The 19,355-nt window shown below is 36.7% G+C and overlaps 1 protein-coding gene across 8 annotated transcripts in view; it reads right to left on the bottom strand.

Moving 5' to 3' along the window:
- Window positions 1-2,471: 2,471 nt before the first annotated feature.
- Dmxl1 (Dmx like 1) overlaps window positions 2,472-19,355 on the bottom strand; it is a 132,795-nt gene continuing 115,911 nt past the window's right edge. For all 8 annotated transcript variants that reach the window (XM_074057012.1, XM_020168526.2, XM_074057015.1 and 5 more), the window contains 6 exons: window positions 14,063-14,190; window positions 10,302-10,394; window positions 8,926-9,017; window positions 7,927-7,979; window positions 5,739-5,956; window positions 2,472-4,485 (listed from right to left, as the gene is read on the bottom strand). In XM_074057012.1, the coding sequence (XP_073913113.1) occupies window positions 4,261-4,485; window positions 5,739-5,956; window positions 7,927-7,979; window positions 8,926-9,017; window positions 10,302-10,394; window positions 14,063-14,190 (809 nt within the window). In that variant the 3' untranslated portion in view covers window positions 2,472-4,260. The remainder of the gene's footprint in view (window positions 4,486-5,738; window positions 5,957-7,926; window positions 7,980-8,925; window positions 9,018-10,301; window positions 10,395-14,062; window positions 14,191-19,355) is intronic.

Below are 19,355 nucleotides of genomic sequence, written 5' to 3'. Positions count from 1 at the left end.
GAGCCATGTCCCAGCTCTTTTTGCTGTAGCTATTTTTCAGGTAGGTCTGGGATTCTTGGATGGGCTGCAGGCTTCACTTCTACTTGCCTTGCTGCTTTACCACAGCTGCAGTTACTTCTTCCAGGTAATTGTTTGAGGCTGGATCCATGTCTTCCAAGATCCTGTTTCTGTTGGTCTTTTGGCTTCCACAAATCAGGAGAGTACTCTAAATAGAGTCTAGAGTGATGACTCCTTTCTGGAAGGTTTTCAGTCTACTTTCCCAGATCCATCAGAGGAAACACTACAGCAGCTACAGCCTAACAAAAAATCCATCTCCTAAATAGTAAGTCTTGAAAGTCAAAAGCTCTCCTTGATCTGTGGCGTACGAAACGGATGTGCTGTTATCCAGCATAACCAACACCAACCTCTCTGTGCACCTCCATGAGGCCCACTGCACATCAATGAGCAATGGCATTTTGAACAGTCTTTTTTCCTGATCCACCAATGTCAACAGTGGTAAGACATTCCCTAAGCCACACTGGAAGCAGCTTTGCTGGCATCCAGGCTTTGCTGTTCCAGCAACAGAGCAAGGCCGAGTAGACCAAGAATCATACCTAAGGGACCTGGCATTTTCAGAAGTCAGTGAACACTGGCTTTGATTTAGAGCCACTGCTGCATTATCCTCCAAGAAAAGAGGCAGCCTGTCCTTCGAAGCCTGGCGATGACTCTAATACAGGGTTGCTTTGTCTACACTGAAAGTCCAAAGTCTTCAGGAGATTTTAGCCAGATCTTCTGGATAACTGTTTTTCTTCTCTGCAGCGCCTTGCCCATGCTAGGTAAGAGCTTTACCACTGCGCTATACCACTCCCTCCCACCAACTCCAGCACGGATCTAGGTAACTTGCTGCAGTTTCTATGTCAGTGTTTGCTGTGTCACCTTATGCTTTGTGTGGTACAGATGGCTTATTTCCCTAAAACTCATGAACTAGCTTCAAATGTTTCTTCTGCAGCTTCCTCACTGTTGTGACCTTCATAAAAGTAAACAGAGTCAAGGGCCTTGCTCTGGATTAGACTTTGGCTAAGGGAATGTTGTGGCTGTTTGATCTGCTGTCCAGACCAATAAAGCTATTTTGTTTTCTTATCATTCATGTGTTCATGGAAGTAGCACTTTTCATTTCTTTCAAGAACTTTTTGCCAAGTGTGGTGGTGCACACTTGTAATCCTAGCATTGGGGAGGCTGAGGCAGGAGAATCATGAGATCCAGGTCAGTCTGGGTTACAAAGTGAGTTCCAGGCCTGTATTTCCAGTCTTGTTAAAACACTATTCCCTAAGGTTGAGTGAGATGTTTTTAAAATGTCTGTGTTTGTATTGTTTCAACTGTTGAGACCAATGTGAGAAATTTCTACAAATTTTTTTCTAAGGAAGTTTTTGTTTTTAAAAAAAGAAAAGTGTTTTTAAAAAAAGAGAAGAGGATGGAGATGATTACTTCATAGTGCTAGCTAGGAAAAAAAGTGTGTAGCATTGTGAATTCTCAAGATTTAAGCATCTGTCTTGATGTAGTTGCTCCACTGTGCAGAACATGAAATTTTACACATATCTACATCTCATGACCCACGTGAGCTTGTCCTACTGACCTAACTGGGGGCAAATGGAGATGCAGAAAGGACAAAAGATAGAAGACAAACATGCACAAAGCTGGGGTCAGGTGTGCTGGGCACTCAGATGGAGACACACAACAGCCTTGTTACTTCTGTTTTACTTCTCTTCCTTTACTTTGCTTCTTTTCTCTAGTCTTTAAAACCTTACTTATTTTTTCCATGCTTTAAAACCTTACTTCTTTTCTATTCTTTAAAGTCTCGGTCCTCAGACTCGTACTGTCCCATGTTTCCTCTAATCTCTAGCATAACTTCTAAAGTCTCAGTCCTTAAGACTGGCAGACACACAACAGCAGCTGGCCCCCTTGCAAGCAGCCACACCCTTCCACCTCCAGCAAGTCTTTTATCTACAGTGGCAAACAAGGAGGTGGAGCAACAGTTCTTGGAGAGGGCCGTGACACTGTAACAAGAGAAATCTGTGCTCACTACTCTCTGAACCTAAATATCTTAGGAAAAGCAGCTGTGGTGCATTTTGCCCTCACCCCCTTCTGCAGCTGGGGCCGTGCCAACTCAGCCTGCAGATTATTTGATATAGCTGTGTTTATGTCAAGTTCTCATAGGCTTCTCATAATCCACTCCCCAAATCTAGATCACTCCATACTTAACATTTCACCTATTTTATATTTTTGTTCCTATCTTTCTTGAATAATGATTATTGAGTAAAAAAAAAAAAAAAAGACTAGAAAAGGACCAAAGAACAAGAGGGTGTTTGAGAAAGTTATTCAATTCTACCTTAGTTCAATATAAATATAGAAATTTTCCATTTTAAAATGTCACATATTTAAAGTCAGCTATAGTGGCACAAATATTACTTCAAACAATAGTATGCCCAAAAAAGTGACTGCATGATTGTTTATTTAAAATATTATGACTCTGGGTGTAAATACATATGGATGGTCTTATATAACTTATGGTTATTCATATAAACCATTAAAATGCTTCATAGTTCATCACTAATGCCTTGTGTTCTAGTAAGCACAATAGTAAATTTTCTGTCTCACTGAAAGTGTTTGAAGTGTTCTGAGTCTTGATTTGTGAAGTGATAACTAAAAAACAACTTAAGCTTAACCACATCAAACAATAATATTGTATGTAATGTCATGGATTTCTCCATGACAGAAGAGTTGTATACTGTTATTGCACAGTTATAGATACAGGTTCTTATGTGCATATAAACTCTCTCTGTATAACCACAGTGTGCTCACTGCAGCTTGCTCAATACATTTAAAATTATGAAGTACAATTTACAAAATCTTTAACAATATACTTTTGTAATAAAAGTATCCTGAGAATATTACAAAATTCATTTTTCCAGCCCTTCATTTCTTTGCTTTATTTGACTCTTTAATTTCCATTATAGTTGTCATATCTCATTACATAAAAATTCTCTTAATTTATATTTCCAACTAAACAAAATAAATTTAAGCTAAATAGCATACAATTGTTCCTTAAACACTTAGTCCCCCTACCTCCAGTCTCACTGGTTAAAATCAAGTATTTATCAAGCTTCCTATAATTCTGAATCAGAAAAGGTATAGCACAATACAGACAGAAATAGGATTAGCATAGTTAAGTTAAAAGCATTGTGCATTTTAAATATTTTGGTCGTATTTTATAATAAAATATTTTGGCAAATAATAAAATATAAGGTTTACTTTCTATTAGTGGTTGATCTGGAGGACATTTTACATTTGTAAATATTATCTACTTAATTTGACTGTTTGCACATTTGTTTCCAAAAACACTGCTAAAAGGTTTTCAGAACTTTGAGAATAAAAGCACCTAAAAAATAAGAAATAACATAAAAATAAACTTTAGATAAAGTGTTTGACGAGAAATCTATGAACTTGCTTTTAAGAGTCTGTACGCCATGTCTTGGGATCTTTATTTCCTACAGAGACTTATTTGACTCAATGTTAAACTTTGAAATAACAATGTCTTCTTAAAATGTATTTGAAAATTAAGATGGGAATTCAAAAAATGTAATGAAAAAACAGTGGCAAAAAAAGTTGTTCTGGTGGCAGCAGTTGTCATGGCACAAAAAGACATGAGAAGATGTAATTTGTGCATATATATATATATGTGCACAAGCTATGTTCAAATAAGAGGTGTATATACATACACACACATGCACACACACACAATTTGAGCTCTGGGAGAAACTGATGAACACTGTACACGATGAACCACTTGGCTCATTTGTTACCAAGTCCCTGTGACAATTGGAACAGAGATGTTAGTGTTTGATTCTTACCCACATAACAATTTATCATTATTAAGAGGAAAGAGCTTGCGATTGGTGAGTCTGGTAGGGGAATGAAGGATGAGTGTTCCATACTGTTGTGCTTACTTAAAGATGTCCATGCAGAAATGTCTTCAGGAGCTCATCAACAATGAGCAGACACTCCCTGAACCCTGAATGCACCCAATGAGACACGCCATCAGTTTGCTTTCTCACAGCATTCCTTAGCATTCTACTTAGGTGAAGGGATGTAGCTCTCAAGGGTTTGTTAACTTTTTAAGGCATCAGTACATCAGCAAAGCTCTGTAAGATAACCATGAAAACAGAAGCACGTCAGCTTATCTGGAGAATGATTTCCATGAAACAGGTAGTAAGTCACACATCTTCACAGCATAAACTTCACGTCATTTTTCAGCTCTTCACTCCAGGGGCTCAGCTGGTCTGGCAGGATCCTCATCTTCACAGTACCGTCAGCTCCACAAGAGAAGATGTGATTTGCTGGCCCCGTTTCAATCTGCATCACTCCGGTTCCAATGTTCCTAAAAAGGGACTGTCGGGCGTGTTCACTGATAAAAGTATGGAGAAGACTGAAGGTAGAAAGACTCCAAATCTGAAAGACATCGAGAACATCATGAAAAGTGGGGCTGCTGACTACCTCAAGAATCACTGAAATTCCTGTGCGGATAAGGAATTTCCTAAACAGGGATGGAGACACATCAGTGTAGCTTGCAGACCCTGACACCTTGATCTGTACAAGATGTTGCTGTTATACTGTTACATACTTAAAAGTCTTTTGAGTAAGGGAATAATCTTTATTAACACTGCAGTGGAGACAAGAAAACAGACATAGAGAAGAGAAGCTTGTAGTGCCATTGGTTTTCTGTGTCTCAGCAGTGCTGAGGAATTCTGCTGGGGAACTTTCCATTGGGCCATCCCTATATTGGAATAGTTTGAATACTCTCTCAATCAGGACAACCTGACATCAGAGGCTCTCTACCCCATAAAACTATTTTTCAAGACAAACTCAACTACTAAAACTTGCTTAATTTACTAAACTTTTATATGTTTAGCCCTTTCAAAATAAATGTCTTTTTTGTGGGGGAGTAGTAGAAATTTGAACTCAGAGCAACTTGAGCCACACCTCCGGCCCTGTTTATTAAAGAAAATCATGAGCATCTTCACTTATGCATGGAATCTACACTTTCAAGATATCTATTTTAGGCTTAGGGAGGCCAATTTATTTACTCATTTTATTGAGATCACTTAGGAAAGAAATCTTTCAGAAATTCATTCATACTACTCTATACATGAATTTATTGAATTATGGCTTCTGAGTACACTGTACATTTCAATCCTTTACGTGGTTAAACAATAAACCTCAGAATCAGTGTACAAAACTAAAGAATTGATTTAAACCAAACTATGTCTTAATCTAAACTAATGTCAGTCCAGATAAGAAACTGCCTTCAAATCAAAGAAAAGAAAAATAATCCTGTTGGTATGTTCATTTGATTTTAAGAAAAATCTTTTTAAAAATTCTGTAATTCTAGTGTTTTTCTGGCTGAGAATTATGAAGACAATTTGCCAGATGAACAATTTGGAAGATGAATTCAATGAATTACATAACTCAGAACACAGAGTCAAGACTGATTCTAATGTCTAAATATGTTTATAACCATGAATCAAGCATATTTTAAAATTGAAAAATCACAAAGTTTCACTCAGAACAAAGGACTTATTAAATAGCATCTAGCACAGCTACCACAAAGGAATCAACATTGCTATTACATAAGTAGACCAGTAAGGCCTCAATTTCTGGAGGTTTACTTCGTTTTGCAGTATGGTAGCATTGACCATGCTTACCTTTATATTGCCCTCTGCAGATCCTGTAACAAAATGCTCTTCAGTTGGATCAATAGCAATGGCTTTCACTGCAGAATCATGGCTCTGAAAGAGCCGCTTCTGTTGTCGCTGTCCAAGGTCAAATACACATGTGAACCCTTTTCTGCCACCTGATATTAGCAGTTGATGTTTGGGAGCATATGCTAAAACTGTGGCTCCACTATCATGGCACGTAAATGCTGAAAGTTAAAAAAAAATAGTTAAAACCATTTAATAAAAGAACAGACCTCTGGCTGTGACCAAGATGTGACTAATAGGCCAGGTTTGCTTTTTTGTCTGAAACAATTTAAATACCAGAAGAAATATAGGAAATAATTTGAGAGTGATCCGTAAGAGATGGAAAACATGCTGGGTTCACCTAACAGCTGTGCAGAGCAGTGCTTGGAGTTTTCACAGAAGGTGAGCCCAGCTGAGCTGCATTTCACCAGCCACAGTGGCTGAATACGTCACAAATGTTACCAGTGTCTATGGGACGTCCATGTGTGTCCAGTCTTTGTCTATTATAAATAAAGCCACAAAGAACATTACTCTACAAGTCTTTTTGTGGCATGTGTTTTCATTTCTCGTAGGTATGCATGTAGCAGTATATACATCCTGGGTCATGCTAGGTATGTGTTTAACTGTATTAGAAATTGCCAGAGTTTTCAGAAGTGGTTATACCACTTTGTACTTCTGTCAGTAATTTTACAAAGCCTCTGCATATCTCACTTCTTTCATAGATAGTGTTTTAGTGTTGCATCCAAAATCTCGTCACCACCTCAAGCCACCTTGATTTTCTCCTGTTTTTGTTTAGAAGTTTCACTCATTGTTTGCATTTTACATGTAGGCCCTGTAATCCATTTTGAGTTAAAGTTTGTGAAAAGTGAGGTCTGCATCAGGTTTTTTCTTGTTGTTGTTGGTACTTTACCCCTTGAGCTACTCCACCAGCCCTGCTTTGTGCTGTTTGTTTTTTTTTTTTTTTTTTTTTTTGAGATAGGATCTTGCGAACTATTTGTCTGAGCTGGCTTTCAACAGCAAGCCTCCTGATCTCTCCCTCCAAAGTAGCTGGGATTACAGGTGAGAGCCACCAGTGCCCGGTGGCCTTTGTGTTTTTATCAAAGCTCAGTCTACTCTAAGTATGAGTCTAAAACTGGGTTGTCTATACTTTCTGTGCTGTATCTATTTTTAAGCCAATTATCACAATGTCTTGATTGCTATGTTTCAAGACAGTAAGTCTTGAATTAGTGTAAATCCTTTGGTTTTTCACATAAACTTTAGAATCAGTTTGTTGATGTCTACAAAATAGTTTGCTTGGATTTTGATTAGGATTGCACTTAACTTACAAAGTTGGGAGGAACTGACACCTTAATAATACTGTCTTTAATCACATTGAATCTGTGAATGTGGAATATCTCACCATTTATCTTTGATTTCTTTTATTGTTTTCTATATACAGTCCCATACATATTTTTTTGAACTTTTGCCTCAGTGTTTCCTTATTTTGGTACTAATATGGTAATGTTTTTAAAATTCCAAATTCAATTGTTCCTTACAATTTGTTGGTAAACAGGAAATCAACTAATTTTAGAATATTGACCGTTGTCCCCATTAGATATAGGAGGTTCTTTGCAAATTGAGATTTTTCCACATAATTTTGATGTGTGAACAAAGACAGTTTTGTTATTTTTCTTCCACTCCATATTACTTTTACTTCCTTTCCTTGTGTTGTCGCAAGGATTTCTATTAACTATTGGAAAGAAGTGGTGACAGAGGACACGATACCAGGCAATAACTGATGTTCAAATGGTGACCTATCATTAGTTATCAGGTTGAAAACAAGGACTAATGCAGTTTTGGCTTTATCTTTGTCGTTGTTTTGAGACAGGGTCTTGTAACTTTGCCCACACTGGCCTGAACTCAAGCTCCTCCTGCCACTGCCTTCCAGAGGCTACGAGATCCTAGCTGACAAGTGTTTTACATTATGTATGTCCAAATGTCCACCATTAAAGCACAGGGAAGAGTGAATTATGTACATCTGATTTCCAACTCTGCTGTCATGAGCAAAATAAACCTCAGAGGCTGATAAACATTGAAATAATGCATTTGAAAATCAGTTTTAGCTTATGAGTTTCCTGACTTCTAACATTTAGAAGATGCTTTCACAACTTACCGTGGACTAAACTATTAGCAGGTGCTACAAGTGTATCCCACAAGCATATGTTTCTGAAAAAGAGAATGCTTTTGAGTGACACAAAAAGTTGACAGAATAAAAATAACTATGTCCCATAAAATGACAGAAGATTTGCTCTCAAGAAGGCTCTTAAATTCATAAAAGCATCAAATATAGCTAATCATAAATTTATATGATTAGTTTTACACAAAATTTTAACACTATCTTATAAAACTGAACAAATGTACATTAATAGGTATTTAAATACTAAATGAAGGTTTATGATAGAATCTACTTTTGCTTCACTGATTCTGTAACAACAGCTGATGACACACAAGTGGCAGAAGAATATGAAGAATACTTGCTTCTACTACAAGGAGTTTCTATGGAAGATGAACCCAAGACTCCACAGTCCTAAAATCCAGTTTCTAGTGCACAGTGGCCCTTACAGATGAGTATCAGAAGCCCAACAACTTCAGGGTGTCTGTATGAGGAGATGGGGACAGGAAGACAGATACTGTCTCCCAAACTTTGCTTTTATTGGGGGGATAAGGCTGCTGCTGACCAGCTAATATACACTAACAAGTCTCTCTGAGTTTCTAGTCTTCTCATGAAACTGTTATCTACCTAACAGGATCATGGTGAGGATTATCTAAGCTAACTAAATAATATGGCCAATAAATAGTTTTTGGGCTCAAGCTTTCTGAATACACAGGAAAAATTGTAGAGAGATGTTCATTCCACTAACAACAAAATCCTTTTCTTTTACACTGAAGTCTTAAGATCAGAACATTGCAAATAAAGAAGGAATGAATTTTGTTTTTAATAGCACCAGAATTTCCCTGGCTTTACAATTACTAAAAATGGTCTAAGTAAGAAGGAAGTCTTTATAAGAAAAATTTCTAAAGGCATAATTATTCTTGAGATACAAGTCATAAAAGAATAATAAAATTTTCACCAACACATACCCATATTTCAGTTTCAGCTTTCACTTCTTACCTATTGTCAGTTGAAAGACCAGCTGTAGCTATCAGAGAGGAGGAACTAACGAAGACAAAATCATTAGCTGTCTTGTTATGACACTGCCAAGTCTGGAATGGTTATAAACAAACAATAAACATTACTGTCACTAAAAAGTATATAATCATGTATATGTTTTACTCAAAGTGCAATCATGTACTTTATGGCTTTTTTATATTCTTCATGTCTTTTTATCTCCTAAACTTGAGGAAAGTTGCAGAAGAAACACAGAGGACTTTTACATTGTCTCTCCCCAGATCCAGAGGTCTTTAACATATGTCACATTTGTGTTGCACCCTCTCTCTCTGCCAGACCCTCTTCTACTTTCATAACCAGCTGCATATGTCATGAACATTTTGTTCAACCAAAACGTCAAAGGGAAACATAAGGATGTTAAACTTCAAATATCTCCCTGGACATATTTAGTGAAAATTTTTTTGTCTTTAGGAAAAGACAGAAACCAGGATTTTAGATTACTGTAGAATTAATTATCTTTGCTAAATTGGCATCATGTACTTTTCAGAAATATTTAAACTTTTACATAATTGTTCAAATCATGAGTAAAAAATCACTAATAGCCATCAAAATTAGGAAACCTGTATTACTTTTCACTACTTAATCAAACAATAACTTAATAAACTATGATACATTTATTCAATGAAAAAAGAAAGGCAGTGTCTTAAGTACCATTTAAAATATTTAAATCTGTTGGCTTAATGAAAGTATGAGAAAAAAAAAAAGAGAATGTTCTCTTAAAAGGTATCCTAGTCAATCCTCTCTTACTTCACTTAGATTAGTACTGTATTCTACCACTTAACTATGGATGATTTAGCCAAATCATATCTAGATTCTTAACTTCTCCCTGAAAGGTATTGTTTAGTTCTGAAAGGGCTTCACTGAAGAATATATTAAACATAAGTTTCTCTGAAGCCATAGAAGGTTGATTACGTCTGAATAGTCCTGAATTGAGATGTTTCTATATCTAGCTAAAAAAAAAAGACAGACAAGAAAACAATAATACCAGCCACAAGATGTCCTTTCTGCTCTGTTCATAAGGCTAAGTGCAGAAAATAGTCTGGAGCCCTGGCTTGCTAATTATTCTGTTTTTTATAAAATTGACTTGCAGCTTAGTGAGGTTAGAAAGGACTACCAAAATCCATAGGTTGCATGGGTCTCTGAAGGTACCAAGCTGGCTTACACCATTAACAGGATTCTTATGCTTCATGTAATGTAGGACAGTCTGTAGTAAGTGACTAACTACGTAAGACTAGACAGATTTTACTTAGTCACTTGAATATTTTGTGCCTCATATGTTCTTGGTTTCTTTAAAGTAAAAATTCAAATTCTTGTCTTACCAGGTATGGCTTAGGCATGGTCCCAGTAACTGGACAACATTTCCAGTTGGTTTGATACAAACTTAAATATCCATCAGCATCAACTATTCCAAACTTAGGGAAAAGCATATTTGAAAATGGTTAACATAAATGCACAAGCACATATTTAATCTTACTCGCACCGTGACATCCATGTTTTCACTCTTAAACATATAAATGGTAGATGGTTTGACTTTTCACTTCACTTGTGCATGGAGCTAGTTCACAAAGACATTTTAGTTACTGCTTTAAAAAAATGCAGGGTACACATAAAGAAAACAAACACTAGATACTCATTTAATTACAGTAACCTCCAGTATTGTCTGTGTATTCTTTGTAAATACTCCAAAAATAGAACACTGGATTAAAAGATTAAGCTAAATGACAAAGCTTTTATCGTAAAACAGAAAAGTTTCTTCATTTTGAAAAGACAAAATTAGGACTTTCAGAAACACACAATAACAAAAACACACAAGAATAGAAAGTAAAATGAAGTAAAGTGGAGTAAAAGCAATTCCACCATGAGAACTTGGTGTAATTTGGTTGGGAAGACATAAAACAAATGTCTACTTGGGATACTTTCCTTCTCAGACCTCCAGATCAAATATCTACTACAGAAATTTGATTTTGTTTCCTGTAAAATTTATTTCTATGAATATCTAAGTACTCACGTGGATTTTTTTTACAGCAAATAGATTGTAATAGACAGACCCACAACTACATTTTAAATTCATTATAACTATCTACATCAAGAAAAAAACTGTAACCCCAGTCCCTCCAAAAACAAAAAAAAGAAAGAAAGAGAAACACATTCTGTGTGCTGTGAAGTATTACACTGGACAGCTGTATTATCATTTAAAACTTTCCCTTCACAGACCATTTCCAAACTACCTTATTATAGAAAGTGCTGCTTTGAGCATTCTTATGCATATAGCCAAAATTTGAAATATTTATCAATTTTCCACAAGAAAGCCTTATTTTAATTTGTACTTCCACAATTATTAGTGAGGATTATTGACAATGCATAGATTTTTGGTATGTAGCTCATATCAATTTCCACTATTAAATTGTTTATTTAAAAATTTTAATAGGGATATTGGCCTATTGTTTCTGTACTTGCCACAAATATTCTTCAAGGGCCTAGTCATTTTTCTTGTTTACCTGTGCTCTCTGGAATGGACCTATATATGTTCTTCAGAGGGGGGACACATGAGGAATGAAAGCCATCAACTTTGAATGACAATGTGGATGGATACCAACTCTATTCCATGTCCATTAGAAGTCTGTGCAGACAGCTATTCTAACTGTAATCTTCATTTTTTAGGAGGCTGATGCCATTAATTTGAAAGAGGAAATTGTAAGTAACCATTTTAGCTTTTAGGATTCTCTCTTTTTTTTTTTTTCCAGTACTGGGGTTTGAACTCAGGGATTCATGCTTGGTAGATAGGCACTCAACCACTTGAGACACTCCACCAACCCTGTTCTGTGTTGGGTATTTTTGAGATAAGGTCTTAGGAACAATTTGCACTGGCTAGCCAAAATCTTCAATTCCCTTCACCTCTGCCTCCCAAGTAGCAAGGACTACTTAGCAAGGTGTGAGCCACTAAAACCTGGCTCTCCTTATTCTTGAATTAAAATCATACAAAAATCACAAGTGACCAAGATGTATATGGGCATGTCATTTCTTAGTACATCTTCCTAATAGTTGGTAGATCCTTTCTCTTACTAAATCCTGTTTTCTGCTTTAAGGAAATACTGACTTTATTATTCCTTTTACCAGTGCTTCTCCCATTTTTTTTTTCCCTGAAACATCTCTGAACACATTTGCATGAGATTTGTTTCTTAATTTGTGCTCCCCATCACAAACTTGGTTTCTAAGTATTTCTGTTCTGCTATGCAATCCTTCTAATGAGTAGCTTACCCACTGAACACTACTTTGGAAATCAGCTTTTTAATTTCCAAGAACTCTTTCCTGTCTTGCTACTGTCTTTATTTTATAACAGCCTGTTCTGCCTATTCTTGTTTTACTAATGTAGGATCTTTTTGAATCTGTTTTAAGAAATGTTCATCAGTCATTTATTCTTCTTACTGTCTCTTTTCACTCTCTGAGTTTTCCTGAAACATTCACTGACTTGTGGTCATTCATTTCTATTGTAATTGACAATCAAACTAAGTAGCATTCTTGTGACATGGTGTGATTCTTTCTACCATGTACCCAGTAGGCTTCTCTGCTAAGGGAGATAGCAAGGTTGATGCAATAGTTGGAGCACTATTGGGCTCCATCATTGCAAAAGTGAATGAATAAGTTGGCTGCTTGCTTAGGTAAGCAATGAAGAATAGTTTGCTGTGCTTTAAAATAGCCTAGGTGGAAGGTGACAGCCATGGTTAAAACCAAAAAATAAGTCAGGTTGTAGGTGGTCTTGAATACTATGCTGAAGAATTTGGCATGAGGTACCTTGAAGGAAGGTTCTTGAGAAAAACAATCATATAATCCCCCTATACTGTAGTTATGGAGGTGTGCTGTGTGTTTTATACTTTGTGGAAAGAAGAAGCACTAAAGATAAGGGCTGGGGTTGGACACTAGTGAAAAGCAACAGGACCCTGACAGCCAAAATGGACAGTGTCGATGTACTAAGTACATGGATAGGGAACACACTGACAGAACAGAGTGAAATCTGAAACATCTTGAGTGCCAAAAGTATTCAAAGTCGTCCTTTCAGAGCATTTCAGATCTCAGACTTTCAGATTACAGATGTTCAACCAGCACAGACAAATTTTAAAGGCTTCTGCACTAAATCTCCTAAATTTCCCACTGAAGAACAAAGAACATCATTAACTGACATTAGGAAATAAGCACTCAGAATTTAGTTTCATAAATAAATGGTAGACAGAATGCAATACACAGTGATGCAAGAAACAATGTGAAAAGGTTAAAGGGTGGGAAATAGAGGGAAGGAAAAGGTGAGATGTCCCATTGGCTAGGGTCTGTGTGAGTAATTTCTAGTGAAGTTTGGCCCTGAATTTAATCACTGTTTAAAGTGGTGCTAGCATGAGGAGCACCATGAGGCAACTTGAAGAAAGCAGGACATGGGAAGTGAAGACAGCAGAGGGTGTTTCAGAGTGGGGTCAGCAACCTTTTCTTAGACAGCTATGTAAGAAGTGTTCTAGGTTTGTCCACTATCAACAGATCCCCCTGAGATCTGTTGTTGTAGGGGGAAATAACCCAAGAAAACAAATAGTGAGTGGAGTAACTGTGATGATGCACAGAACCTTCTTTACAAAGCAGGGAGCCAGGTCACAGTTTGCTGATACCCAGGCTCTAGAGCACTGTTTCTCAAAACTCCACAGGTATCAATCATAAATATGAGGGTGAGTCAGTAGATCTGGAGAAGAGGCAGTAATACGTACTTCTCACAGCTCCCAAATGTCACTTGCTGCTTGAACCATACTTTTGAGCATACTCTAGGGAATGGATGAAGAAATTGACATTTACTAATGAAAAATGTGGAGAGAGAGAGAGAGAGAGAGAGAGAGAGAGAGAGAGAGAGAGAGAGAGAGAGAGAGAGAATGTGTGTGTGTATGTGTATTATAGCTGCAAGAAAAAACAAATAAATTTAAATGTTCTTTGAGAAAAATTTTTTAAAAAGAGAATTCATATGGATTAATACTCCAGTACTAGCCCACTAAACCGTTCTTTTAAAAAACTCTAACCTTTAGCACAGTCCACCCTTTTCACCACTTACCTTATTTCCCTGATAGTTAAATCTCATCCTTGTGACTCTCGCATTGCCAGCAGACCGAAAGCACGTTATCTGTTGTGAATGGCCCCACTCGAACATCCTGACACTCCCATCTTGAGCTCCTGTCAGATCTGCATTATAAGATGACAAAAGCTGTAAATTCCTGTTAGGACTCTTTGGGAAAATGAATTTCCTGACCCAATGTAGAAGTATTTATCGAAGAAATGCCTAGGAGATAAATTGTGGTCAATTTTTTATATGAATTTATCTTTGTAAGAATTTTCATTTCATAAAGTAAAAGACAGTCATAGAGGCACTTTTATTTGACTGAGAACATATCCTTGAACAAAACAGTAGAAATGTTTAAATTAGATCTCCGTGAATTGATTTTCTTTTTAATGTTATCTTAGTGGTGTCTTAATAGCTATTAATAAATAATTTTTATGATACTTAATAAATTCTTAGGATTGTTAAAGAGCCAATCCTTATTAGTCATAATATTAAAGCTTAACTTATACATTTTTTTCTCTGAAAATGTCAGATTATAGACTTATTTTTGACTTTTTGAGACAGGGGCTCACTCTGTAGCCAGTCTGGCTTCAAACTTGCAATCTTCCTGTCTCAGTCTTCCAAGTGTTGAAAATCTGCTGCCATGTCTGGCAGATTATAGACACTTATGAATACCATGCTAAAGGAACAAATTCACTTCTAAAATTACCCTGATTGACCTGTTATCTCAAATATATGTTATCTGTTTCATGGAGGCTATGAGCAAGCTAAATGATTACTAACCCTTCACTTTCCCACATATTATTTGGGTGATATCAGGGAGTTTCATTTCTTTGACACGACAACTATTTCCTTCTGAGGGGAATAATGACATATAAGCCACTGGAGAGTTATGAGACGCATATAAGATGGTTTATAAAAAGCACTTAAAACCAGACCTAACATGGCATCCAAATTATACTAACTATAATTATTTAGGTAGGGAGAAATTATATTACCATATATGAAAACATCTAGCACATGTTTAGTCAAGTTTCCCTAATTCCTTAAGATGTATTTAAAATAAGTGAATTTCAACTGTTTTGAAACATTTTACCATTGGGCAGGTGTGGGAAAGAGGGGTTAGAATTTTTGAGACTGAGGATGTTAATGATTCCTTTGTTCCCCCAATAGTCTTGCTTTAACTTAGTTATAAAAATTGATTGGGCTGGGTGTGTTTTAAAAGCTCTTAAGTTTTTCTAGTGTTATTTACAGTGTTAAAAACTTAATTGGAGGTCTTTAGGCTGTGATGGAACTGTGTGAGCAAAGAAAAGCCCAACTCTGTGTAAACAGTAGGACATAACTTAAGCTTTACCAGTCAAAACTCACAAACTGACCTCTAGCCAAAGAATTCACCAATCAAAAACTGCCACTAGTCAATAACTGATGATTTTTCACCTTAATACTTTTTTCTGTTTTGCTTCCTTCAACAACTTATAAAAGCTGTTACCTTATGCTACCTTGATAAAGCCCTGTACCACCTGTGGGCTGGTGCGTCCTGGTTTGTGAATTTGAGCTGAATGCGCAAATAAACTTAATAGAAACTTACGTGACTAAGTTATCTTCTGACAGTGCTGGTGACAGAAGAGGAAACCATAGGAGACTACCTTATGAGGCTCTCACTGCTCCCTGATGCACATTCATTGGTTACCACAAATGGGTCCCTCTCAGATGTGAGATCTGCAGCTTTATTTGAACATTTTTGATCCAGACTAGATTGTAGGATGAACTGAGTTTGAAGTAAATTGGACCCAGTAGGTGGCCTCAGGTAGATAAAGTTTTGGCAAGACAAGGAATTGTGGGTTCTTCCGAATTCATGAAGTCTAGAACTCCATCTCAAACTCCAGTTAATTTTATGTATAAATAATATGGTATATAGATTCAGATCCCGTGTTCTTTTGGAGAAATGGGCAAACATTACTAAGAGCATCTAGAATTATGGTGTCCACGATAGGGAAGTTTAACTTAAGACAAAATTACTCATGTATGGGCACACTGGATAAAAAGGAATACTTAATGAATCAGAAACAATGGAAGGAATTTCTGACTGGTATGCAGATGCTTCTGAAAGACTGGATGAATCAGAGATTGCTTCTTTCAAAGTCTCCTTATAGATGATTGATGGCAAGCAAGTAACACTAAACATAATACCGTAAGTGAGCATATTGCTTCAGTTAGCTATCTTTTCAGTGAATGTCAACCACTGTTCATATTGATAATTATTATGACACATTCAAAAGGTCCTGAAGGGATTCTTGAATGACTGATAAGACATTAAACACTTTTATCTAATTAAAAAAGGAGGCTTCCCCATTTAGAAAAAAGTCTCCTTACAAAAGGCAAATGGGAATTTGTGTGTGGGTATGTGGAGGATTGAATCTAGGGTCTTATCTCACTGAAATACACTCCTGGCCTCCAGATTTTCTTTTTTGTAAGCTAGTTTTTTTTGTTTGTTCGTTTCATTTTTTAGTGGCACTGGGGTTTGAACTCAGGGCTTTACACTTGCTAGGCACATGCTCTTAACACCTGAGCCATTCCACCAGCCCTGTAAGCTAGTTTTTAAATAAAAATTTTAGTGAGTTTGTACACAGCACCTGGTTAAAAGTTAAAAATGAAAAGATATAGGATCTGCATCTGTATGTCTCTGCATGCCTGGAGAGATGTCAAATATGTGTGACATTTCTCTGCCTCCAGATAGCATTGCCAAAATTTGTAAAAGAGCTCTATGTAATTGGCTTAAAAGAAGCTCTTAGATAAATCTAAATAGACAATTTGGAGGTAGTCAAAATGTAAGGGAGCTGGTTGCAGGATACAGGTCACTGGGGGCTTGTCCATGGGTCCTTCCTATTATTATTCTGCTCCCTGTCCACCATGATGGACAGAAAGGATTCCACCATTCCCTCTCTGCCATGATGTTTTGAAACCTCTGAAACTGTGAACAAATCAATCTTTCCTTCCTTTAAGTTGTTTTCTCAGATATTTTGTATAGAATTCCTAGAGGCCTGATATGTTCTCGTATCATGCTGCCATTCATACCTTGAGTCACGTGAAAATGCTGCATGCCACAGAAACAATCAAATTTCCTGTTGGTGCTGGGTCACTATTATGAACTGTCCTCAGACAGTTTTTTATTCTGATGCTTTTCTGAAAGCTTTTGCAATTAAGTATAATCAAAAGTATCTATCTTCAAAGAGATTCATGGAAAAGACTCTGAAAAGTACAGGTTTCTGATGCTTTTAGATTATCCCACTGGAGTGGGTAAGAATGTCCAGAACACTAACCAAGATAAGCAGAACAAGAATTAATTACAAGGAAATATAGAATGACCTAATGAAGGATTTTGAATTTTTAATGATTTATTTTGCTTGAAATTAGGTTTACTCTTTAGTGACTTGTTTACAGGATTTAAGGAAAACTGTCATTTCTGTTAAGATATGAGAAAGGTAAAGTATATCTTTGTGAATGGAGATGAAAAAATTATTTTTTCCCTCCTTACCTGATCAGTCTAGAATCTGGAAGCTACTAGTGAGTATTCTTATTTTAATGGCAAAATAGTTATTGGTATAAGAATCTGCTTATCAGAGTTGGGAATGTAGCTAATTGCTAGAAAGCTTGCCTAAAGAGGTCCTAGGTTTGATCACACACAGTGGCATGCACAAATAAGTTAAATAAATAAATAAATAAAATCACTCTCCATATAACAGGACATTAACTGGAAAAACTGGTTACATTACAAAGACATTGACTAGAATATCACATTTGAGAATTCACACAATCAAACATGACTAGATGATTTTAAAGAAGTAAGGTTGATTTTATGTTAGCCAATAAAGCAACGTAAAACAAAACACAGAACATCTGGCCTAGTTCCATAAGTACATAGTTCCCTTACATGGACGTCTTATGGCTCAGGAAGGACTATCATTTTTGGAACCCCAGGATATAGAGACCTTGAGAAGAAAGAAACTCACTTGAATGTACAGGAATACAGGCAAAGTCTGATGACAAGTACTTGGTTTGGCTTTTATAATTCTTTTCTTTTGGTGGGACTGGGTTTTGAACTCAGGGCCTCATGTTTGCTAGGCAGGCACTCTACCACTTGACCCACCCTGCCAGTCTAATCTGAGATGTTTTCTACAAGTTCCAGCCAAGCAGACTTCTTTTTTTTTTTTGGCAGTACTGGGCTTTGTACTGAGGGCCTTACGCTTGCTAGACAGGTACTCTACTACTTGAGTCATAACTCTAGCCCAAAGCACTTTTTAAAAGACTACATGACCAATTACTATTCTTGCCATGCTGGTATAAACACTCAGGCCAAGTTCAATGAGACTCCACCTATTTTGCAAATTAGTCTTAATTATCTTTGGTAAAAACAGAGGTAGCTATAGAATCAAACAGTGATCCTTATAGGGGATTAGGTTCTATAAAAACTCTTGGACAAGGAGATTTGATGATGTTCTTCACTGACGAATGCATGCACATGTTAGGAGGGTTGTACACCTCAACTCTAGGGGGACGGAATCTCCTGTGCTTAGGACCCTTCTGGACCTTATCCTGTATACCTCTTCATCTGTATATTTATAATATCCTTTATAATGAACTGGTAAGTATAAGTGAAATGTTTCCCTGAGTTTTGTGAATTGTTCTTGCAAGATAACGAAACCCAAGAAGGAGGTTGTGGGAATCCCTGTACACAGCCAGTTGGTCAGAAGTATAGGGGAACTGACTACTGGTGACTGGCATCTGAAGAGAGGACAGCCTTCTGGAATTGAGCCCTCAGACAGTGGGATCTGACCCTAACTCCAGGTAAAGAGTGTGTAATTAAAACCAATTACAGAACACTCTGCTGATATTCAGAGCTGAGTAAATGCTTGGAGTAGAAAAATTCAAACATCTGGTATAAGAAGTGCTTGTAAGAATGTAGAGAAAAAAAGTGTGTTCTCCCATCTAGGAAATGAAAAATACATTACCCTGAGTTCTAAAACATTCTCTGAAGTAGCAGTAATGTGCCTCCCAGCATGCACAAGACCTGGGTTCAAACATCAACAACACACATTACAAAAGGAGTGGGTGATAAAGACTAAGGTTGTTATAAATGAAAGCCCCACTCCAAGAGAGCTCATCTTGAAGTATGTGATCTTCAAAAAGTGAGATTTTAAAAAACCCTGCTGTGTAACATTTTCATTACATAAAAAGCACTTATTGTTCAACTAAATTTCTACCTGTGGAATGTGTTCAGGATAGGAAA

This window comes from Castor canadensis, chromosome 16, assembly GCF_047511655.1.
Source record: "Castor canadensis chromosome 16, mCasCan1.hap1v2, whole genome shotgun sequence".
Taxonomy (NCBI): Eukaryota; Metazoa; Chordata; class Mammalia; order Rodentia; family Castoridae; genus Castor; species Castor canadensis.
Note: the sequence above shows the minus strand (reverse complement) of the source record. Positions and strands in the feature narration are given on the sequence as shown.